Source organism: Artemia franciscana, chromosome 5 (assembly GCF_032884065.1).
Source record: "Artemia franciscana chromosome 5, ASM3288406v1, whole genome shotgun sequence".
In the NCBI taxonomy this organism is placed as follows: domain Eukaryota; kingdom Metazoa; phylum Arthropoda; class Branchiopoda; order Anostraca; family Artemiidae; genus Artemia; species Artemia franciscana.
Window position 1 is genome coordinate 52,051,672 of NC_088867.1, and position 26,441 is coordinate 52,078,112.

A 26,441-nucleotide genomic window follows, 5' to 3' on the forward strand; every position below is an offset into this window, starting at 1 on the left:
CTGACTGTATTGTCTGCCAGCTTGTCAGAGGAGTTTTAAAATCAGCTAATCACTTTTTTTCAAAATCATGTCCTTTATCTATGATTGACTTTGCAACAACATATCAGAGGACCCTACTGTAGAAGTTTCAAGCTCCTATCTACAAAAATGTAGAACTTTGTAATATTTTTTGTCAGAAGACCAACCATGGGTGTGTGTTTAATTGTTTGTTGTTTTTTTTCCTAGGGATGATTGTATCAACCAAGTGGTCCTAGAATGTCAAGAGGACTCAAAGAGAGATGTGGTAATGCCCATCGTACATTGCATGATTTTTTCCATTAGAAATAGATACATTAGTAGAAGTAGAAATAGATAGAAATGCATAGAGAGATAGAACAGTAGAAATAGTAGATATAGATTGAAACATGTTATGCATTGACACAGATTTAAAGGATAAAGGAGACTCATGCTGACTGTATCGCCTGCCAGTACAGTCAGCATGGTAATTAAAAAAGGTAATTAAAATGTTATACTGAAATTTGTATACTGACTTTTTAAACAGCAGTGTTATGTGTTCAGTATCGTACATTGTGTGCACTCTGACGGCAATTAGGTCATTTCTGGATGGTTTATTCACAGCTTTGGCAAATTTCTGACATAAACAGTACCTAAAACAGAAGAAAAATGAAAAGCGGACATTCTTGGACCTATTCTGACATACAAAAAGCAAATTTTCTAATAACTCAAAATTCTACTCTGTCGAAATCACAAACATAATGAAATTGCAAAAGTAGATGGCATCAGTTTTAGACGTAATGCTGATTTTTGGGATCTCTTAATTTGTCTACCTAAGAAGTATTTTTTTAAAAACAAAAACAAAATGAAACAAAAACAAATCTGGATTACAAATAGAGAATATAAACCAACGTTCCAAATAATAAGCAAACGTTTACAGCTTTTTCCGACATGAGGAATACCATAAATATACAGTTGCATAAACCTATCTCTTCTGTTCATTCGTTAATTTGGAATTCACCTCCCCCACCCCCCAAAAAAGGAAAAGAAATCAATACTTACAGCCCACTTAATCAATATCCAAGCACTGTCAGTGACAAAAATAGTAATTTATTTCAGATGATTTTTTTGGGTGGGGGGGGGGATCACCGAAAAAAAAATTGAAGGCCATGTCGGAACAAAAGTGAGATCTAAAAATTTGGGTTGGGCGGAGAGCTAGGGAGCCCTCATTCCTAGAAAAAAAAAATCAATTTTCACAGTTGACCTAAATAAAATCTAAGCACTTGTCTGTGACAAAAGCAGTAAGTTATATGACGTAAATTTGGGAGGGGGTGATTTGAAATTTTGAAAAACAAAATTCAAGCCAATGAAGAAACAACTGTAAGATCTTAACATTTTGGCCTAGGTTAAGGCTTTAAGATTCTCATTCCCAAAAAAACCTCCTGGCTAGCAAAAAAAATGTGCTAACGAAGTTGATATCAGCCAAAAATTTGAATTAAAAATCCTCGAAGAGTTAGACTAAATTTATTTCTAAATAAGTTTACCCACATTTTCGACAAATTTTTTTTTTTTAAGAAAACAGAATCGGATTTTGCTTGTTAATTGAGATTCAGCAAGACGCAATGAAAACAATACAGCACTAAATGCGAATATCTTGTGAGAACCATTGAATCTGAAAGGCAAATAGTGGTGTAATGACTGCAATATGAAAACAGGTTGTATTAGACGGAATGAAAACAAGACAGCACTAAATGCGAATCTCTTGTGAGAACCATTCAATCTGACAGGAAAATAGTGGTGCAATGACTGCAATATGAAAACAGGTTGTATTAGACGGAATGAAAACAAGACAGCACTAAATGCGAATCTCTTGTGAGAACCATTCAATCTGACAGGAAAATAGTGGTGTAATAACTGCAATATGAAAACAGGTTGTATTAGACGGAATGAAAACAAGACAGCACTAAATGCGAATCTCTTGTGAGAACCATTCAATCTGACAGGAAAATAGTGGTGTAACGACTGCAATATGAAAACAGGTTGTATTAGACGGAATGAAAACAAGACAGCACTAAATGCGAATCTCTTGTGAGAACCATTCAATCTGACAGGAAAATAGTGGTGCAATGATTGCAATATGAAAACAGGTTGTATTAGACGGAATGAAAACAAGACAGCACTAAATGCGAATCTCTTGTGAGAACCATTCAATCTGACAGGAAAATAGTGGTGTAATGACTGCATTTTGAAAACAGGTTGTATTAGACGGAATGAAAACAAGACAGCACTAAATGCGAATCTCTTGTGAGAACCATTCAATCTGACAGGAAAATAGTGGTGCAATGACTGCAATATGAAAACAGGTTGTATTAGACGGAATGAAAACAAGACAGCACTAAATGCGAATCTCTTGTGAGAACCATTCAATCTGACAGGAAAATAGTGGTGCAATGACTGCAATATGAAAACAGGTTGTATTAGACGGAATGAAAACAAGACAGCACTAAATGCGAATCTCTTGTGAGAACCATTCAATCTGACAGGAAAATAGTGGTGTAATGACTGCATTTTGAAAACAGGTTGTATTAGACGGAATGAAAACAAGACAGCACTAAATGCGAATCTCTTGTGAGAACCATTCAATCTGACAGGAAAATAGTGGTGCAATGACTGCAATATGAAAACAGGTTGTATTAGACGGAATGAAAACAAGACAGCACTAAATGCGAATCTCTTGTGAGAACCATTCAATCTGACAGGAAAATAGTGGTGTAATGACTGCAATATGAAAACAGGTTGTATTAGACGGAATGAAAACAAGACAGCACTAAATGCGAATCTCTTGTGAGAACCATTCAATCTGACAGGAAAATAGTGGTGTAATGACTGCAATATGAAAACAGGTTGTATTAGACGGAATGAAAACAAGACAGCACTAAATGCGAATCTCTTGTGAGAACCATTCAATCTGAGAGGCAAATAGTGGTATAATGACTGCATTTTGAAAACAGGTTGTGTTAGACGGAATGAAAACAAGACTGCATTAACTGCTGAGTCTCTTGTGAGATCTTTTCTATCTCAAGGGCAAATAGTGGTATAATGCAAAGGGGTAGCAACAATTGAACAGTAGCTATCCACTAGAACAAGAAGGCGGTAGGGTGATCTGTTTGAATTGCATGCCAATGAATGAAACTGGTACCGCTAAAAATCAGCGAATCTTGCAAAAGTCCACTCTTCATAAGTTAAGAGTCTCACACTAGTCTTCGCCAGCGTCATAAAAAAAACCTGACCTACAGAGATTATAACATACTATTTTTATAGGGTCTATTACACATACATATTGTTATTCTAATACTAATTTCTTGATTAGTATGTAATCTGTTTCAGCTCTCTTGTCCCGTAGCTAAAGATAGCACTTTTGTGATTTGATTTTTCTGATTTCTTTTGTATTAATTAGTTTGTATGTGTCAATTAATAAATAATTGTCTAAACAGAGATATAAAAAAAGATAAAAATCAGATGTCTACATAAAAAAAGTGCACAATTTTGATGTCGAAAAACGCACTATAGACTTTATCTATTCGTTCCAAATGTAACAAATCCACACTACTACTGCCTTTTACTTTGCTCTTGCTCACAACATGATTTTACTTACAATGCTCACAATATCAATAAGCTTAACTCATTATCGAGAAGTGGACTTGAGCCCTTTTGCAAAACGCCAAGGAATTTCGATGTCATGAAACACATTAATGGCTGTATCTATTCATTTCAAATATAACAGCTCTTTCTCACAACATGCATTTACTCACAATGTTCATATGGTTAACTTAATTTCGCAAAAAAGTGGACTTGCGTCCTTTTCGCGGAATTTTGATGTAGGAAAACACGCTATGACCTTATCTATTTGTTTCAAATATAACAAATCAATAGTAAGAATGCATTTGCTTACAACGGCCTTTATCCTAACGTTTTTACTCATATTCTTGCACACAACTTACAAATAAGTATATAAAAGCAAAACTGTAAGAGCCAATATAAAAATAAGAACAGAATAATATAAAAATAATGTTAGATAATATAATTAAATAGGGATAGAAAATATAAAAGCAAACCTGTCAACCAGATGTTTATCTCCAATATATTCTCCGCCAAGATAGAAAGCATCATAGATGTACAAGCTTTGACGTTTTCTCTGTCCTTTTCCACTGCCACGATACTCAAATATGATTTCTCCATAAAGAAGGGTTTCCCTTGGCAGTTCCACACTACAGGAACCCTCAGAGGAGAACGGTCTAACCCATGAGCCATTTTCGTAGCGGTAAACTTCACTTCGTCCCAAACCTGATAAAATAGCATCATAGAGCATCAAGAGCGTATCTAAATATTTTTTTTTGGTGGGGGGAGGAGGAGGGTACAAAAAGGAGTCTTAAGAAACCCATCAAAAGTTTATTTATATGCATTTTTGTTACGTTTTTATGAGACGGCCACATTTTTTTTTAGGGGGGGGGGGTAACCTAAAATTTGTCTGTCCTAAAAAACCCTCTTTCTGAGCAACTTCAGGCTGTGAAATGAACACATTCCATATTATAGGCAAGGTTCGGATAAGATATTGAACTTAGAGCCAAATTCGTATTTCAATTTTTATTCTATTGATGATTTTTTCGCCTTTATGATTTTTTAAGTCTTTATTAAAAGTACAAAAGGCCTGGAACTACCTAAAACATCAAAACAAAAACATCAGGTTCCCCTGGGGGCCGAAAAAGAGAGCTCCTCCCGGACTAACCATAGGTTTGTTTATAAACACAGATTTTCTAAGATTTCTAATTTTTTTTTTTCAAATTTTTAGTGCAGTACGACACTGTCATCAGTGTTGCCACATTAAACCGTGAATAAAAACAAACAAAGCTAGTTAGTAAAATTTGACAATGGATTTCTTCCCTAAAAACTGAAATATTAACAATCTGTTGATTTCTAAAGACAGCTTCACCATATTCCCAAGGAAAACTGCAGGTTCTTATGCTCTTTGCTGCTAAATAGTTTTTTTTGCTCAGTTTTCACCAACAGCTCTTTTTTAAATTTAGCGCCCACTACTAACAAAATTGCCTATTTGTATACGGAGTTTTCTTTTTATTAACAATTGAATTTATTGATTTTGCGAACGTTAAAAGACAATTATGGTTGTGTATGTCACAATCTAACCAATTAAAATAATACGATTTCGTTTCACTATTTTTGGTGGTTTAAACCTTTGGAGACATCACTGGAAATGGTGAAAGATGAATGAGCAGGATGAATGAAATGACAGAATGAGCAGAATTGAGCAGCATGAGAGGCAGAAGAATTTTCGCTGGTCTTTGTTCTTTCAATATTTGGAAATATCATTGGAAGTGGTGACAACAGGAACTTTAAGTAGAATGAGAAGGATGAGCAAATTTACAGAATGAGCAGAATTGAGCAGCATGAGAGGCAGAAGAATATTCAATATCCTTGGTACTTTAAATGTTTGAAGATGTCGTTGAAATAGTGAAATCAGGAATTTTAAGTTGAATGAGCTGGATGAGCAGAATTGTTGAATGAGAGGCAGACAGATTATCATTGTATTTGATACTTTCAGTATTTGTAGATATAGTTGGAAGTGGTGGACAGGAACTTTACACTGAATGACCAGAATTGCAGAATGAGCAGAATTAAGCAGAATGAGAAGCAGAAGAAATGTCTACCGGTGTATCAGGACAATGTTACTTAATGCTGCAGTCAGTTTCTAGTAGGAACAGTTAGCTCTATTTCATACCGTTCTTGTCAGTCTACCAGTTTGAATTTACAATTCTAATAAAAAAAAAAAAAAAAAATCAGTACATTGACTAAGCACAATTTATAAAAGAAACATAAAATCAAAGTAACTTACTTAAGTAGAAAGTCCTTTCATGCTTTTCAATGCAGCCACCAACAATAAAACCTTTCCAATCTAGGAGAGACCTCATAGTTGTAGCAAGGTTAGATTTGTCTAGGAATTTATCCTGGCTAGTCAGCATCTTTTCTTCTGTAAGTTAAATTCAGTATTTAACCAAAATGCAGAAGCACTTAACAGATGTTCGGCTTACTTTCATACAGAAAGAAACCTGTATAAAGGTACATAATTTCAATAAACAGATTATCTCATTTTGCTGTATATCCTTATCAGACCTACAATATGGCTTGTGCTGCTTTATTGCCTAGTGCATTTTGATAAAAAGTTGGACTAACCTACTGGACCTCATTAAGATGTGATTTTTTTTGTATATCGTTTGTATGTTTTTCTCCTTATCTTTACACGTATTCTTTATTTTAGGTTAGTTTGTTCGTTTTCTTTTCCTTTTTTTCATTGATAGTCTTTTGGACGTGAAGGCAAAATATTCGAACTTTCATTAGCATTAGTGAAAAAAATACCTTTTTTCCCTTTGCTTAAAATCAAACTAAGGACAAAAGAAATATTTTTGCCAAAAGGTTAAAGTAAGCATTCTTGTCAATATATTCCTTTTTTAACTAGCTTACGTTGTGTATTGTAGAGTAATCCTACTTGTTTTGTTTTTTATAAAGTACAGTTTAAAAAAAGGTGATCTCGAGGTTTAACACAAATGAACAGACTTTTTATGAAAAAACCTTTTTAATTTTTCTAATTCAGTTATTATTTTTCTAAAGTTCTTGCAATAGCCTGCCAAAAACCATAGTTAAAATAAAAAAGGCATTATTCAACTACGCTGAACAAAATTACTATCTCAAAATTTTTTGAAAAAATTTATATTTGTGTACCAGCCATTCTACCATAGCATGCTTATTTGACAGATTCTATTTTTATCTTTTATTTTAATAAGTTTTTAAGATACTTGGAAGTAGCACTTTCCTCATCTGCAAATTTCTTCTGAAGAAAATTGTTTTTTTCAAAACTCGCCGAAAATTACCGCCTGTAAATGAACGAACGATAACAGGAAATACAAGTTGTTAATTTTTAGACAGATTTTGGAGAGCTCTTTGCTCTTTTGGTGATAATTTCCGAATAATCGCGAATAGTGCCACAAAAGTTACTAGTTTACCAAAATACGTTCATTCCTCTTTTCTTACTTACATAAATAGTTGGAATTCGGAGCTTTTCGCATAAAAATCATCTTTATCGTATGCCTAAAACACATATTTTATGAACAACTACTTTACAGTGACAGAAAAAACCACAAACAAATACACGTATCATTTTTTCCATTTCCTCAACAAAATATAAGTTCCATTTTTAATTACCGCAACCTTAATCTTCTAATATTTAAGCAAGCAAGAATTATGACATCAGCCATCTCCCCTCAAGGCTGTATCCAGGGGGCTAAGGTATTTGAGCTCCCCAACCCCCAAAATTTTTGTAGGACTCATAAAAACGTAGCAAAAATGCATATAAACAAATTTTTGGTAAGTCATACTCTAATCACTCCATTGTCTGATAGAGTGATTTGATATATTGCGAATTTTTTTCAGATTCTTTATTATTTTTATTAATTTGTGATATATCCTTTCTAATTTACTAATTTGTTTACAAACAAATATTGTGCTTTCTATTATTTTTACTAGATAAATAAATTGATTAAACAAAATTAAATAGCTAAATTTATTTTAAGTTCTAGATAAATAAAATTTGTCTTAAATAATAAGTTAACCTCATATTCTAGATTAATAGAACAAATAAATTGATGAAAACATTGATGTTGCTGCATAGCATACACATCCTATTATGTCATTGGCTAAGTCTATCTGGAAATAAACATACGACATCACAACTTATAGTTGCAGATTGAAGGGAGGAAGGCTCGAGATGCCGAGTGCATCTAGGATGGATGTTGATAGGTTACCAGGTTGACAGAGCCGTTGATTTGGTATGCTCTCTTTAATGCCTGTTATCCGACAACCCTAACTTCTAGCTCTTTTATAAAACTAACAGGCCTTGAAAGCTATAACAAATAACGCAGGTTTTAGGTATTGATAGTTATATTTTATATTCTAACGTTTATTCAATCGGACTTGGTTCAATTTAATACAGGCTAACGTTACGCTGGTTTATGGAAATTTTAGTTTCAATATCAAAGTTGTGGGTATACACCACAATATATACATACGAGGAAGTACAAAACTTTTCTTCAAAAGTCTGACTTAATAGCTACTGGCTTAAGCGATCCACCCGCACTAACCACCTCCAGAGGCACTTTGAATACTTGAATAGATTTTACTTGCAATATTACATTGATTTAGCTTGATTCAACTCCAAACGCTTTGGTGAACAAAGAAAACTAACCAGATGAATCAGATATTCTATATATGCTGTTGACGTCAATGAAATTACATAAACATGTCAAACAGATAGAAAACTATTTTCTTTTTGTAAATTAGGGTAAAGTACGATCAAAACTTGAAACGAACAGAAATTACCAAACATTGGAAGGGAGTGGCGGTGATCAAATCAAAGTCCAAATAACATCCCATGATATTTCAGGGGGGAGCGGCAACCCTGTATAACTATCGACCATTGTGCTCTTTTGGGTTTTAACTACTTCTTACTTGAATATAAAAAGTTTTTTTTTGCTATTAAGTTTTGACTTATTTGTTTTTCAATATGGAAAGGAAATCATTTCTACTGAAAAAACATATATGGATGCAAGTCAAAGAACCGGTTTCCCTGGATTGGGTCAATGGCGTTATTTGGGGATGGGGGCAGACCTATCCTAGATTTTATTTCCCCTTTTCTCAGGTTTTTGAAAAATACCTTTTCTGGTATTTTCATTGAAAATGCTTGTTTTTGGTATTTTCACTGAAAAAAATGGCAAAATTACCCCCTTCTAGAATATATAAAACGCATTTTGCTCTCACTCCCATATCTTCGTGAATTCACGCCCCTGATATTGATACTTCGAAAGTACCCTCTTTGGGCTTAAGACACTTGCCTCTCTTAGGAGGCATGTTCTGCTTAATAGCCATTAGACTTCCGCGAGACTTCTCGCAAAGAACAAATCACTCTGCATGAGGTGACTCTCATTTCATATGACTTTCATTTCATTTCATACCTCATTTCATTTCATTTCCTATCATATGAAATATATCCCAAGCTTTCAGACCCTGCAACGGGCAGCCAGCTTCACAGGCCGACATTCCAAAAAAGTACCGTTTGAACGATAGAATTAGGTAAGTTTATTACTTACTGATCCAGCCGTTCAGGAACGTGAAAGGTCCTGATGGCTAAAAATTAATTCTTGGGTATAGGCTTTTCAAGTTTGGTGTAAGTGTAAGAGAAGCTGTAGTAGTACCATCCCTATGACGCTTGTGGACAAGTGTACGTACAATATTTTACATGAGTTTCCAGCATCTCAAATAAACCTTTCAGCTTACAGTCTATGCAAACATGCCACGTGGCAGCATTTGATTGAGACAGTAGGATAATATACAAGGAATTTCGATAATTTCCAAAGTTTTGACGAAAAATTTCTAAAGAAAAGCATTCTTAATCAGTTTAACTAAACATTTGGTGCGTATTCCCAAGAAATCCCACGACGTTTACTTTTTTCGGGATTTCGTAAAATTTGCCAGTAGTAGTCCGTTAAATACAGACTGAAGCAGCGTTTTTAGGTTTTACTCTCCTTAGTCGTTTTTTTTTTGGGGGGGGGGGCTCTCAAACTAACCTTAGATTCAAACAGATCCGATGCAACTCCCCTTGTATACGGCGTAGAAAAAAAAGTAGTATACGGCGTAGAAAAAAAATAATTCGATCCGAATTAGAAAAAAATTGGCATTGAACGTTTAAAAGTCAAGGAGGATAATTAGATATTCAATTTTATGGAAAGCAACCTTTACAAGATACACAATAAAAACAAAAGCGCACATAAAATACACAAAAGGTTACATACAATGATCAATTAATATATGTTCGTGTATCACCAGCTTTTAGCATTGCATTGCATAACATTTCTTAACATATCGATCTCTCATTTATGTCACAAAGAATTATAGTCACCTCATATCATCCTACATAGTAAATTCAACCCCTCTCCCTTACAGCACTTTCCTTTCCTTTTCTTCTTTAATTTATTCTTAAACCAAAGAAGAGCATTCAAGCGAATATTTTCCTTGTGTACCTGAGAGTTGAGAAAGAAAGAATCTAAATTATAAAACTTAAGAAAAAGAAGAAATATAAAATAAAAAAGGAATAAAAAGAAAAATTACACCAATATAAATACAATAGCTACCTCACGAAAAAATACAGAAGTTACAACTGAGTGAAATACTTCTATAAACAACGCAGAAACAATTATTATTTTTCTTTCTAGAGACCCTGTTATTATATGTTTTTCATAAACCTGTTGTTTTTCGGGATTTTTTATTTTTCAAGTTTTATTTCTAATTACTCAATTTTCTTACTTCCTAGTTACTTCTTACCTATTCACGTAGATATTTGTAATGTTTTTTAGATTTCTCTCGATAAGCAGAGGTCCCGGTTTATCAGGACATAATATGAAAAAAACTTCGTTTTCTTAAAGAGTTAAAGAGGCTGCGTCCCAAAGTCGAACCTTAAAACGTACAGGAATTAGAAGAGGCAGTTGGGGGGCTGCCGCCCCCCAAACCCCCAGCTTTTAAAGACTCTTTTGTACAGGTTTTTTTTGTGGGGGGACTTCATTGTTACTATTTACTAGTTTCGGCGCAATGGTTCTCCTGTCCTCTTGTGTTTAACATTTTTCGAAGTTATTCCATTATTCATTCATTTCAATTTTTTGTTAATTAAAAGAGGGCCTTTCCGAAGCCAAGAGCGGGGGGTTAGCAAAAAAACAAAAAACCTGTACAAAAGAGTCTTTAAAAGCTGGGGGTTTGGGGGGCGGCAGCCCCCCAACTGCCTCTTCTAATTCCTGTACGTTTTAAGGTTCGACTTTGGGACGCAGCCTCTTTAACTCTTTAAGAAAACGAAGTTTTTTTCATATTATTTCTGTACGTTTTTTTTCTGGAATGGAGCTGGATTTTTATGATGCTTGCAGTCATTCTTGCCGTGCCGAGCTGATTATTTTGATGTACTTGAATGCTGATATTCGTAACTTTTAAGAATTTCAAAAATTAACATGGGACTATTAGACTATTAGGACTATAAGAAGACTATTAGGAGAGGCAAACTCCCCGCTTTTAAAGACTCTTTTGTACAGGTTTAATTTTTTTTCATATTAATTCTGTACGTTTTTCTACAATCCATGGTGGATGTAATTTAATAATTCCTGTACTCCTCGTACAGGAATTAGGAGAGGAACCCACCCCCCCCCGCTTTTAAATCATTGTATAAAATAGAAAAAAAATAGATAAAATGACCGAAATGTTTCTTTTGCTCATAAGAAGCTAATATTCTGTTATCTCTCAAATGATAAGCTGTCCAGGTGTTATCAAAATTTTTTTGATGTTGTGAAAAAAAACCGCCCGTAAGCGACTTGAATCCTTGACCCGAGGATTAAAAGTCTCACGCTCTACCAACTGAGCTAATAACTTGCATGTGTGTAAATATAACTTCTCAATAGCTTTTAAAAATTTCAAATTAACATGGGCTCTTATGGAGAGAAATCCGTTAATTAAATAGCTAATGGGTGGTTTCTGGAAAACAGGGAAGGAGTTATCGGATCAAGCTGAAATTTCGCGGATAAGCTCCTGGGCCGTAGGGGACCTTAACTTGTGAATTTCAGCCCGATCGGACAACGTTAAAAGGGGTGGGGGGGGGGGGTTGGAGGGTTGAAACTTTCGGGGGGTTAAGATTTTCCTACGAAACTTTCATGGGCACTTACTCGGAGAATTCCGCATCGAATGAGTCTTCGTACACCCAGATCCGATGTCGGATGTGACCTGTAGGCGTCTAGGAAAAAAAAGTAAATGAATTTTAAGTGGCTATGCGTGGTTTCTGGAAAACAGGGAAGGAGTTATCGGATCAAGCTGAAATTTCGCGGATAAGCTCCTGGGCCCTAGGGGACCTTAACTTGTGAATTTCAGCCCGATCGGACAACGTTAAAGGGGGGGCTTGGGTTGACAGGTCGAAACTTTCGGCCAGATTTTCCCCATGAAGAAAAAGTTGGAGGGGGATGAAATTTTGCAGGTTTCTTAGTTGGAGCTCGGGCTACGAAATGCATCCCTCCCCATCCGTCTGCGACCACTGGAACCGAAGATCGCTTAACATTGTCGTGTGTCGCCTCTTTATAGAGGCACGAGTGTGCCTCCTTGATATCTTATTTTTTGTTAAAGTTGATCGTTCGGTCGTTTCACTCTTTCTTTATCGTTTTGTGTTTCCGCTTTTTCATTCTCTGTACTCATGTAGTGGTGTTACCTGTGAACACTTGGCTTCTGGGACATTGTTATAGTGCATTATAATGTGTTGAATATATGCAGCAAATAAAAGACAATATAATCTGAAATACTAAAAAAATTGGCACTTAAAAAAAACATGAAAAGGTCGAAGATACACCACCAGACATCACAGTCCCTGTCGGTAGAGCTGATCTTCATTTCTTAACCCTTCAACCACGAAGTGCTAGGGGGGCTGGGGATCAGCCATCCTGTGTGCTTTCACATACCGTTCCTGATTACCCTTTTCGGATTTTTCCAGATACCCATTTGGAGCTGGGTCGACTCTAAGCTTAAAGAGTCACACCACTGACCCTCGTTTCAAACAAAATAATTGGCGACACTAGGACTCGAACCTCTATCCCTAACAACATAGGATTACAAGTCTACCACGCCAACCATTCAGCTAAAACTGCTGAAAGGAGCCACTTAAAAAAAAAAGATTAAAAAATTACCAACTCGAGCCATTTTGATAAGCTTATTTGCAGTGTTTCTAGGCGAATCTTTGTGCGGCCTTCGTCTCACATCCTCTTCTATCTTCCAATATTCCAAGCATTTTTTCTTCATGTCAGCCTGTTTTGATTCAGTCAACATTGTATCTCGAGCAAATGCTGCGATTTTGGCCAATCCAATAATCTGTCGTCGGCCGAGCCTATAATATAAAGAAATAGAGCTAACTTAAACCATACCATAAGCTGAATGTTGATTCGGCAGCCAAATTTCCTGACGATAAAGAATGTTTTTATATGGGCGAGCGGTTTCTGCGTTTTATTTTTGGATCAGAACTGAAAAATTAGTTTCGTCATGTTTAAAATAAAATTTCCTGTATTTTTAACTTGAAAAAAAACCTTCTAAAAATGGTCTACTTTAATGTGCAAAAACAAGGCTCTGACTGGAGTTTAATTCAGCTCCAGCAGATTGTCAAAATGACAATAAAATAACAATAATAAAATAATAATTTAAAATAATAGTTTAATTTAGCTCAAGCAGCCAAAATTCGCGTCTACCTCATAAAATAGGATACTTTCACTCGGAATTTGATTCGGACGACGAGATTATCCAAAATCGTCTTCATACTAATCCACACAAGAAGAAGAGTAAGAAGAATAAGAAGAGAAGAGCAGAAAAGAAGTAGAAAAAGAAGAAAAGAAGGATAAGAAGGATTGAAAAATTAACCAGCATCGTCTTCATATTAATTCAAACAAGAAGAAAATAAGAGTAAGGGGAATAGACAAATTGTCCAAAGTCGTCTTCATGCTAATCCTAACGAGAAGAAGAGTAAGAAGAATAGATAAATTATCCAAAATCGTCTTCATATTAATCCAAACAAGAAGAAGGATAAGAAGAATAGTAAGAGAAGAGTAGAGAAGAAGCAGAAGAAGAAGAGTAAGAAAATTAGAAAAATTATCCAAAATCGTCTTCATATTAATCCAAACAAGAAGAAGAGTAAGAAGAATACTTTCATATACATAAATATTACCAAAAATGAAACAACTGATCTTTGTTTATTTGAATGCAATATGCTGACGTCTCTACAGCTTGTCCTTCAAAGTAAACTACTAAGTGCTTCAAACACCTCATAATCTAACTATCAGTCAAGACCTTAGCTGACCTAGCCTGCACACAGAGTACTGAATTCGAAGTATATTCCCTGATATTTCAGTTCCTAGAATCAAAAAGCTACTGCAAGATACTTGATCAAAAAAGAGTCATCGCAAGATAAACAACTAACAATCACTCGCAGTTGTCCAATTCATCTTGCATAGACATTCAAAAGAAAAAAGGGCTGAATAGTCTAGGCTGAAAAGCCCGCTCAATACGAAGAATTGGATTCACTTCCTTTTCAGATTAGAGTTAAAAAATTCGCTTCTCCGACCAAATAAGTTGCGATTAAAATACTTAAGTTCCTGAATTTGCATGGCGAAAACATTCTATTGGTAATTTTTTCTGGATATATTTCTTAAAGAGCTAATCTCTCTGTGGTGTACCTATTCTTCTTTTTACATTGTGTATATCGTATATACTTTTTTTTCTCAGGCCTAGAAAATTACCTATCAGCCTTTATTACTTCTCAGAAAAGACTGCTGGATAATTTACTTAACGAAACACGTGGCCTGTCGTGGCCGAATCATTAGTTACTAAATTAAAATTAAATTAAAGAGCTACTAAAGTGAATTTCTGACAGTAGTTGATTTTCCATTCAGCAGCCGGATTGAAATCCACCCGAGAAAAAAAAAATCAAATTGGCCAAAACTCCCCTGTCTTTTTTTTTATCAAAAAACTCGTTCCCTCGACCAGGAAAACAAAGTTTAAAATAAATGAAAGTGCCCAGTTTATGTACGAGAAGAAGTACCGCTTCCCATTGGAACTTTCATTAATATGTATATCTTTGAATGCCATTCAAAAATATGCCTTTGTTAGAACGTAAGGGCTCCCTATTAGATAGCAGAGGATGCATACGAGGACTCCGAAAAATCTCACTTTCAGAGAGGCATATTTGCAAGATCTCGCACAACGACGTCGCTTAGTCAATTTAATCGGCAACAACCCTCTTCTGTCAGAACTTGAAAAGCTATTTTGGCGTTCAGTTGACGATCAGAAGGTAGAGCAAGTGACCGAACATGATTTTGTTAAAATCCCTACTGATGAAGACACTGCGTCTCCTTAGATTACTTGATGATCACATGTTAACTTACATCTGGATACCTACAATGCTGTTATAGTTACCGGGACCAAATGTTTTTACACAAATTTTCTGCGACCATAATTCAATACCAAATCCAACAACAACAATAAAACCATTTTGAACATTCACAGAATTTCAGAGTTAAAATATAACATTTTTCCAGCTTAAAGAAAACCTGAGGGGAGTGACGGACAATTCAGAAACCAATTTGATTATGTTCAATTTTTTAGATTTTTTTTCTTGCTTTTTTCTCCGTTTTTAGAATAACTGATTAACTACAGCCCTTTTAAGTGTAAAAAGCTATTTTCCACAAATAAGAACAAGTTAGATTTTACTAGGAAATTCTGTCAAGACAGAAAAAATAATTCCCGGACTGAGCTTCCAGGGGCTCAGACTAACCAAAAAGTTTTACAAAAAGTCGACTTTTCTCAATAAACTACCTAGAAAATCATCGATTTGACCTCACTGATGCTGCAATTAGGGTAAAATCATAGTTTGTAAGTGACAAAACAGCAGATATATGTTTAAAGAATTTAAAATTCAGATGCAAAAAATTACATATTCATAAATCTGATCCGTATAGTGGAAGGGGGAATTCCAAGAATAAGATTGGATTTTTTTTAACAACAAAATGGGTCTTTGAATTTTGAAAATAGTCACACTCAATATGATACAAAAGGCGTCAAGAAAAAGAAGGTTCAGCTTGTTAAGAAACCTGTTAATCCTGCAAAGACTGACATGAATACAGGAACTCACAGTTCAAACCTAAGGTAAGGAAATCTACCCGTCATTCTGAATACTTTCTCCTTTCATTTATTTTTACTTTTTATTACAACTTGAAGTTTAAAACTGAAAACTCTTAATTTTGGACTATACTTTGAAATCGCCCAGAGTGATTAAATAGTTTTTTAAGCACTCAAAACATTTTAAAAGTATACTATATAATTAATATTATAATCTCCTATACCCTTTTCGCGTTCCTTGCGATGAAGTCCAACAAAACAATCCACATAAACGGGGATACTACGCGACCCTGCTTAACCCTTAATTCCACACTAGCCCAAATACTAACCTTTCCTCTTACCTTGACTGCAGCAATATTATTCTAGTACATATCACTAATTATTTTCTTTACTGATTAATATATTTTACTTTTTTGTACAAATTAATTTTTTGTACTAGTGTGTCGTATAAAGAGGATAAAACTTCTTAATCAGCTAAACAGAATACCTTGGGGCAAAATCCATCACAAAGATCCGTACAAATGGAGATTGGACTTGACCCCGCTTAACTCTTGATTAAACACGAAACCAATTACTAACCTCATTTCCTACCGTAACTGCAGCAAACAAATACTACTTATCACTTTTATGTGTTTATCTGGTATATAATACAAGGATAAGACCTTCACTGAAGCTCTTCTGTTGGCTGAATCAAACACCTATTAGTAGTCTATAAAACTTAAGACTGAAAGAGTATGATCGTTCAAACACTTCTCAATTATAAATCTAAGAGTAAAATCTAGTCGACACATCATTTCTTCTTCCTAAAACAAGCTTCATCTATAGCGTCTCTTACGCTTGTAAGTAGTATCATAATTCTGAATAATTTGCTTCATACATATATCAAGCTAATGCCTTTGCGGTTATCTCATTTACTTTTATCTCTCTTTTTATGAAGTGGTTTAATAATAATTTCCTAAAATCACTGGGTACTTCCCCTTTTTCAAAACTGAATTCGTAATCTTTAACAACATATCTCTAGCTTCGCAACTATCGTATTTCAGAAACTCACTTACCGCACTATGAGCACTTTAATGATTATTACTTTTTAATACTTTTTGTGCTGTCTCTAAGTCCTCCTTGCAAATCAATAGTTCCTTCACTTCCAAATTGTCGAAAATTTTTCAATCCTGCAATGGTTTAAAACATGTCCTTCTTTCTTCAACATTTTTCTTATCATTAATTGAAGACCCATTCCTACATTTACCAGAGACAAAGCCAGACTGACAATTTCCTTTGAATTTCTTAAAATGCCAATATAATATATTGCTATTGTGCCGTTTAGCCGCATCTTCCGGATCCACTGCAATTTCAAAATGACCTCCTTTGCTTTACACTTCCCTTACTTGGTTCGTATGCTCATATGACCTATGCTTAAGAATTTTTTTGTACAGACCTCTTCTCTCAGTGTTTTGCATATATTACTAGCTACGTTTCTTACTTTCTTCCTTAAGTCATCTTCTACTATTTTCCAAACTGTTTTCCTAAAATTATTCCATCCACCTTCTTTAATGTTAAATACTTTGCTCCCCCGCTCAAATCCAAATATACTTCAAGATTTCTTCCAAATACTCATCCTGAAGCCTACATGTGATGTCTACCCGGAATCTAGTTACCATTTCTAAATTTCTGCAATAAATTAACTCAGGACGTTAAAAGATGATGACTTTTAGTTTTAATAGCAATAGAAGTACTCCTATATACTCTAGTGTCTTGTATCAGTCCTGCTAGTCTTCGATTTACGATAACACCCTATTTACCTATGCTAGGATACCATCTATCCTTGTCATGTTTTCGACTGACGAAATTACAGACCGGGACATCGGGACACAAATGACGACCGGGACACCGGCACATAGGGAATATAAATGACGACCGGGACACTCAAAGAGAAAGCGACCGGGACACAAGGAATGTTCGATTAGCAATCACAGTCAACAAAGCACCGGGACACAAATGACGACCGGGACACAGAGAGTATAAATGAAGACCAGGACATAAGTAAAAAAAAAATAAAAAAAAAGGTAAAAACTACAAAAAAACTAAAAAGAAAAAAAAAACTAAAAACTAATAAAAAAACTAAAAAAGCTAAAAAACTAAAAAAACTAAAAAAGAAAAAAAAGAAAAAAATGAAAAATAAAGGAGAAAAACAAAACTAAAAAAATAAAATAAAAAAAAGAAAAAAGAAAAAGAAAAAAACTAAAAAAAGTAAAAACCAAAAAAAAAACTAAAAAGAAAAAAAGGGGAAAAATACAAAAATTTATTTCATCATATACCATTTCAAAAACGAATGTATATACAGACCGGGACACCGGGATACATATGACGACCGGGACACAGGGAATATAAATGACGACCGGGACACAGGGACACAACTACAACGGGGACGCCGGGGGGCACAGGGGGATGTATAAATGACGACGGGGACACAGGGAATGTTCGATTAGCAATCACCATCAACAAAGCTCAAGGGCAATCATTAGAATCATGAGGTATAACTAAAAAAACTAAAAAAAAAGGTAAAAACCTAAAACCTAAAAAAAAGACCAATTCAAAAACGAATGTATATACAGACCGGGACACCGGGACACAAATGACGACCGGGACACAAGGAATATAAATGACGCCCGGGACCCTCAAAGAGAAATCATAGACTGGGACACCGGAACACAAATGACGACCGGGACACATGGAATATAAATGACGACCGGGACACAGGGACACAACTACAACGGGGAGGCCGGGGGGCATAGGGGGATATATAAATGACGACGGCGACACAGGGAATCGTCGATTAGCAATCATCGTCAACAAAGCTCAAGGGCAATCATTAGAATCATGAGGTATAGGACCTGAATACGAATTGTTTTCCCATGGACCATTATATGTTGCATGTTCAAGAGTCGGTAAACCTGACAATCAATTTATATGCACAGACAATGTGACAGCAAAGAATGTTGTATATTCGCAAGTTTTACGTAGTTAAATACATATATATATATATATATATATATATATATATATATATATATATATATATATATATATATATATATATATATATATATATATCTATATTCACAGGTGGGACATAGGGACACAACTACAATGGCGCGTAACTAATATGGCGCGTAACGACTTACGCGCGTGGGGGGGCTTTGGGGGTGGGTCGCGAAGCTAGTAATGCTATACTTACGCAAAAGTATGCAAGTTATCGTTATTTCTTTGTGTGGTATTTTAATATTTGTATGTGCAACTACTATTGAATATCTAATAAGTCGAATATTATTGCTCAATGTTTTCCTTATACCTTAGTGAGTTAAATAACTGCTACTTTGGATTTTTGATATTGTTATTTTTTGCGACTCCTTACAGTATTTAATCCATTTTGTTTTCAATGCTGACATGTTCATGTTAACTTAGAACTACTGTAATAAATAAAACATTTGTCTATTCTTCTTGAAGCTCTTAGTGGAGCTGAGGATTTAAAGAAAAAAATTGCACAAAAAGGAAAAGACGAAACAAAATATTTAGAAAAAATAAAATAAGACAAAAATACAATTGTTAAACTAAGAACAAGACATAAAAGACACCATAACAACTTACTCCACATTACTAGTATAGATGTAATCAAAAAATTCACTTGTCTGAGTAAGAATATGTAAAGGGACGATGTCAGTTACGTCTTTGTCCAAATTCGTCAATTTTGCCAATGTGGAATTAATCATCGCCATATAATTAGTAACAGCAGAAGCTTCTTCTTTTTTACCTTTACATATAATATACCTAAAATAAAGGAAACAAAATAGATACTCTGAATAATTGACAAGATTATAATACTAATTGTTTACTATACTTCTAAAATGTTTTAAGTGCTTAACAAACTACTTAATCACTCTGGGCACATTCAAAGTACAGTGTAAAATTAAATTTTTCCATTTTAAGCTTAAAATTTTAAGCTTTTAACGTTTAAGACTGAAAACGTTGGAGCTTATTGATTCAGAGTTTGTTTTAACGAATAATGGCTTTCTAAATTTAGGCCAAACTCAGGTCGTGTACCCAGTTCAGAAATCTATAAACTTTGCTTAGTTGTTGAGCTATTCAGAAGACAGATCCATTGACTTTTTTCCCTACTTTTACGTGATGTTTGTGACAAAACTAATTGAACCCTTTTCTATGTGTTTTAAACATAGTTTTTTGATAGCAGCGGATAATGCCTCTTACTCTCCAAGAAAGCGCAATTGTTTAATAAATATTTTCTTGATTTTAAAAACGTTGGGGCTTATTGATTCAGAGAATCTGTTTGACGAATAATGGCTTTCTATCTTTAGGCCAAACTCTGGTCGTGTAGTCATTTCAGAAATCTATAAGCTTTGCTTAATTGTTGAGCCGTTCAGAAGGCAGATTCATTGGCTTTTTTTCCTACTTTTGTGTGATATTTGTGACAAAACTAATTGACCACTTGTCTATTTATTTCAAACCTAGTTTTTTGAAAGTAACGAACCACTCACTCTCAAATAACGCTCAGTTGTTTAATAAATATTTTCCAATGTTAAAAACTTAGAAGCTTGTTGATTCAGAAAGTCTCTTCAACGAATAATGCCTTTCCTACAACGGGAGGACGTTCTCTCTGCGGGAGAGCATTTTTTTAATGTGGTGTGAAGGTAGTAGTACAACAATACGAAGACACTCTTCGTCTGCTATTTTGAAGTAAGTTAATATTTAATTTACTAATATTTAATATTTAGTTAATATTTAAATTTACATTTAGTTTTTTGTAAATTATTAATTAGTTTTTGTTTTGAGCTATTGTTGCCACTGGGAGGAGAGGAGGCAGGATAAAAAAAAATTATTATACAATTGCACTTTCTTAAAGAGTGAGAGACATTTATCCTTACATTCAAAAGACTGAATTTAAAATACACAGAAAAAGGGTCAATTAGCTATGACACCAACATCGTATGAAAGTCGAAAATAAAGTCAATGAAGCTGCCTTCTGAACCGCTCGACGACTAAGCAAAGCTTATAGATTTTTGAATTAGACACATGACTAGAATTTGGCCAAAAGATGGAAAGCCGTTAGTCGTTAAACAGAGTTTCTGAATCTATAAGTCCCTACCTTTTTGACCTTTTTTAACCTCTAAAAATGGTTTATTATCCAATTGCGCTATCTTAGAGAAAGGAAAGGCACTAATCCTCATTTTTTAAACTGTGGTTGAAATAGACAAAAAAGGATCAATTGGCTTTGGTACTAATATCACATGAAAGTAGGAAATAAAGTCAGTTTAGGTGGCTTAATACATAAGCTCCATTACCTAATCTATAGCTGCTACTTTTATTTTACACATGGGTTAGGCTTTTTTATTGCTCTGGATTACTAACTATTAGTTAGACCCAAGTTCTGCTAATAAAAAAGCACTGGTCAAAAACATCCTTATCATCTTGCAGGTTTGCTTGACTGTAACTGAGAAGATTTTGCTTTGACTGTCTTTTCGTTAAAATACTAGAGAATCTATAACACTTTTGTCCTTGCAGAAGGTGGACAAAACATTGCAATTCATGTATACACAGCTTTTCCATTTCAAAAGGTAGTTTACATATCTCTTTAAAGAGTTCATCTTAATGTATTAGTTAATATAAATTAATTGTAACCTGTGCTAGTACTACCTGAAACTCTAAAAACCAAACTTTTGGCATTAATAAATGCATCAATGTATAAGATAAATATATCAACGAATATAATAAACATATAAATATATCAAACACTCAGATTTTCTCATCTCTAAGTTTTTTCTTCTTCTCTGTATTAGCAGTCCAATTTTTTTCTGTAAAGATTCAACTTCGCGTAATGTTGTTCTCAGACCTATATCGTACCAGATATACATATTACCGATTTTAAATACGTGCAAATTAAGTTGTTTTTAAAAAGTCGTCATTTTAGAACAAAAGACGAAAAATGGTCAATTTCGCCTCGTCCAGTTTTGGCCAATTTTTTACATGTTGTAAAGAATTTTTTTCTGGTTCGAATGAGATCAAGATCAAAACTTTAACAATTTGTTTGAGGTTAAACCTTCGATTGACTGTACCATATATAAATATATTAAACTCTCTCATCTCTAAAGTTTTTCTAACCTCTACCTATTTAAACGTCTAAAACCAATTTATTGTGCAATGGCCCTTTTTACAGGAGATGGGAAGGTATTAATCCTTTTCTTTTTAATGTGTTCAAAATAGAAAAGTTATCTTTGGCACTGATATCACAAATCACAACATTTAACAACTATACATAACTCATACCTTTTATTGTGATTTATTGTGCAATGGCTCTTTTTACAGGAGATGGGAAGGTATTAATCCTTTTCTTTTTAATGTGTTCAAAATAGAAAAGTTATCTTTGGCACTGACATCACAAATCACAACATTTAACAACTATACATAACTCATACCTTTTATTGTGATTTATTGTGCAATGGCTCTTTTTACAGGAGATGGGAAGGTATTAATCCTTTTCTTTAATCTGTTCAAAATAGAAAAGTTATCTTTGGCACTGACATCACAAATCACAACATTTAACAACTATACATAACTCATACCTTTTATTGTGATTTATTGTGCAATGGCTCTTTTTACAGGAGATGGGAAGGTATTAATCCTTTTCTTTTTAATGTGTTCAAAATAGAAAAGTTATCTATGGCACTGATATCACAAATCACAACATTTAACAACTATACATAACTCATACCTTTTATTGTGATTTATTGTGCAATGGCTCTTTTTACAGGAGATGGGAAGGTATTAATCCTTTTCTTTAATCTGTTCAAAATAGAAAAGTTATCTTTGGCACTGATATCACAAATCACAACATTTAACAACTATACATAACTCATACCTTTTATTGTGATTTATTGTGCAATGGCTCTTTTTACAGGAGATGGGAAGGTATTAATCCTTTTCTTTTTAATGTGTTCAAAATAGAAAAGTTATCTATGGCACTGATATCACAAATCACAACATTTAACAACTATACATAACTCATACCTTTTATTGTGATTTATTGTGCAATGGCTCTTTTTACAGGAGATGGGAAGGTATTAATCCTTTTCTTTAATCTGTTCAAAATAGAAAAGTTATCTTTGGCACTGACATCACAAATCACAACATTTAACAACTATACATAACTCATACCTTTTATTGTGATTTATTGTGCAATGGCTCTTTTTACAGGAGATGGGAAGGTATTAATCCTTTTCTTTTTAATGTGTTCAAAATAGAAAAGTTATCTATGGCACTGATATCACAAATCACAACATTTAACAACTATACATAACTCATACCTTTTATTGTGATTTATTGTGCAATGGCTCTTTTTACAGGAGATGGGAAGGTATTAATCCTTTTCTTTAATCTGTTCAAAATAGAAAAGTTATCTTTGGCACTGATATCACAAATCACAACATTTAACAACTATACATAACTCATACCTTTTATTGTGATTTATTGTGCAATGGCTCTTTTTACAGGAGATGGGAAGGTATTAATCCTTTTCTTTTTAATGTGTTCAAAATAGAAAAGTTATCTATGGCACTGATATCACAAATCACAACATTTAACAACTATACATAACTCATACCTTTTATTGTGATTTATTGTGCAATGGCTCTTTTTACAGGAGATGGGAAGGTATTAATCCTTTTCTTTAATCTGTTCAAAATAGAAAAGTTATCTTTGGCACTGATATCACAAATCACAACATTTAACAACTATACATAACTCATAACTTTTATTGTGATTTATTGTGCAATGGCTCTTTTTACAGGAGATGGGAAGGTATTAATCCTTTTCTTTAATCTGTTCAAAATAGAAAAGTTATCTTTGGCACTGATATCACAAATCACAACATTTAACAACTATACATAACTCATACCTTTTATTGTGATTTATTGTGCAATGGCTCTTTTTACAGGAGATGGGAAGGTATTAATCCTTTTCTTTTTAATGTGTTCAAAATAGAAAAGTTATCTATGGCACTGATATCACAAATCACAACATTTAACAACTATACATAACTCATACCTTTTATTGTGATTTATTGTGCAATGGCTCTTTTTACAGGAGATGGGAAGGTATTAATCCTTTTCTTTAATCTGTTCAAAATAGAAAAGTTATCTTTGGCACTGACATCACAAATCACAACATTTAACAACTATACATAACTCATAACTTTTATTGTGATTTATTGTGCAATGGCTCTTTTTACAGGAGATGGGAAGGTATTAATCCTTTTCTTTTTAATGTGTTCAAAATAGAAAAGTTATCTATGGCACTGATATCACAAATCACAACATTTAACAACTATACATAACTCATACCTTTTATTGTGATTTATTGTGCAATGGCTCTTTTTACAGGAGATGGGAAGGTATTAATCCTTTTCTTTAATCTGTTCAAAATAGAAAAGTTATCTTTGGCACTGACATCACAAATCACAACATTTAACAACTATACATAACTCATACCTTTTATTGTGATTTATTGTGCAATGGCTCTTTTTACAGGAGATGGGAAGGTATTAATCCTTTTCTTTTTAATGTGTTCAAAATAGAAAAGTTATCTTTGGCACTGATATCACAAATCACAACATTTAACAACTATACATAACTCATACCTTTTATTGTGATTTATTGTGCAATGGCTCTTTTTACAGGAGATGGGAAGGTATTAATCCTTTTCTTTTTAATGTGTTCAAAATAGAAAAGTTATCTATGGCACTGATATCACAAATCACAACATTTAACAACTATACATAACTCATACCTTTTATTGTGATTTATTGTGCAATGGCTCTTTTTACAGGAGATGGGAAGGTATTAATCCTTTTCTTTAATCTGTTCAAAATAGAAAAGTTATCTTTGGCTATTTTGGCTATAAAATATCATATATTTTATGCTATACTATTTTAGTTTTATATATATTCTTTAGTTTTAGTTTCTTTTTCTTCTATGCTGAAGAAGCCTTGTTATGTAGGGGCGATATATTCATTGGATTTTCTGTTCTCTCCGTTTTCATTTACTGGCCATAAACCCGTTTTTCGTATTTATATTCGTTTTTTGGTGTCACAAATCACAACATTTAACAACTATACATAACTCATACCTTTTATTGTGATTTATTGTGCAATGGCTCTTTTTACAGGAGATGGGAAGGTATTAATCCTTTTCTTTTTAATGTGTTCAAAATAGAAAAGTTATCTTTGGCACTGACATCACAAATCACAACATTTAACAACTATACATAACTCATACCTTTTATTGTGATTTATTGTGCAATGGCTCTTTTTACAGGAGATGGGAAGGTATTAATCCTTTTCTTTTTAATGTGTTCAAAATAGAAAAGTTATCTTTGGCACTGATATCACAAATCACAACATTTAACAACTATACATAACTCATACCTTTTATTGTGATTTATTGTGCAATGGCTCTTTTTACAGGAGATGGGAAGGTATTAATCCTTTTCTTTTTAATGTGTTCAAAATAGAAAAGTTATCTATGGCACTGATATCACAAATCACAACATTTAACAACTATACATAACTCATACCTTTTATTGTGATTTATTGTGCAATGGCTCTTTTTACAGGAGATGGGAAGGTATTAATCCTTTTCTTTTTAATGTGTTCAAAATAGAAAAGTTATCTATGGCACTGATATCACAAATCACAACATTTAACAACTATACATAACTCATACCTTTTATTGTGATTTATTGTGCAATGGCTCTTTTTACAGGAGATGGGAAGGTATTAATCCTTTTCTTTTTAATGTGTTCAAAATAGAAAAGTTATCTATGGCACTGATATCACAAATCACAACATTTAACAACTATACATAACTCATACCTTTTATTGTGATTTATTGTGCAATGGCTCTTTTTACAGGAGATGGGAAGGTATTAATCCTTTTCTTTAATCTGTTCAAAATAGAAAAGTTATCTTTGGCTATTTTGGCTATAAAATATCATATATTTTATGCTATACTATTTTAGTTTTATATATATTCTTTAGTTTTAGTTTCTTTTTCTTCTATGCTGAAGAAGCCTTGTTATGTAGGGGCGATATATTCATTGGATTTTCTGTTCTCTCCGTTTTCATTTACTGGCCATAAACCCGTTTTTCGTATTTATATTCGTTTTTTGGTGTCACAAATCACAACATTTAACAACTATACATAACTCATACCTTTTATTGTGATTTATTGTGCAATGGCTCTTTTTACAGGAGATGGGAAGGTATTAATCCTTTTCTTTTTAATGTGTTCAAAATAGAAAAGTTATCTTTGGCACTGACATCACAAATCACAACATTTAACAACTATACATAACTCATACCTTTTATTGTGATTTATTGTGCAATGGCTCTTTTTACAGGAGATGGGAAGGTATTAATCCTTTTCTTTTTAATGTGTTCAAAATAGAAAAGTTATCTTTGGCACTGACATCACAAATCACAACATTTAACAACTATACATAACTCATACCTTTTATTGTGATTTATTGTGCAATGGCTCTTTTTACAGGAGATGGGAAGGTATTAATCCTTTTCTTTAATCTGT

At 33.6% G+C, this 26,441-nt stretch overlaps 1 protein-coding gene across 1 annotated transcript in view; it reads right to left on the reverse strand.

Annotated features, from left to right (window-relative positions):
- Window positions 1–26,441, reverse strand: part of LOC136027566 (cap-specific mRNA (nucleoside-2'-O-)-methyltransferase 1-like) — a gene marked incomplete at its 5' end in the record, with an annotated part of 59,721 nt that overhangs the window by 11,902 nt on the left and 21,378 nt on the right. Inside the window, 5 exon segments of the mRNA XM_065704938.1 lie at window positions 531–647; window positions 4,110–4,338; window positions 5,903–6,037; window positions 12,819–13,015; window positions 19,438–19,617. Of these exon segments, the coding sequence (XP_065561010.1) occupies window positions 531–647; window positions 4,110–4,338; window positions 5,903–6,037; window positions 12,819–13,015; window positions 19,438–19,617 (858 nt within the window).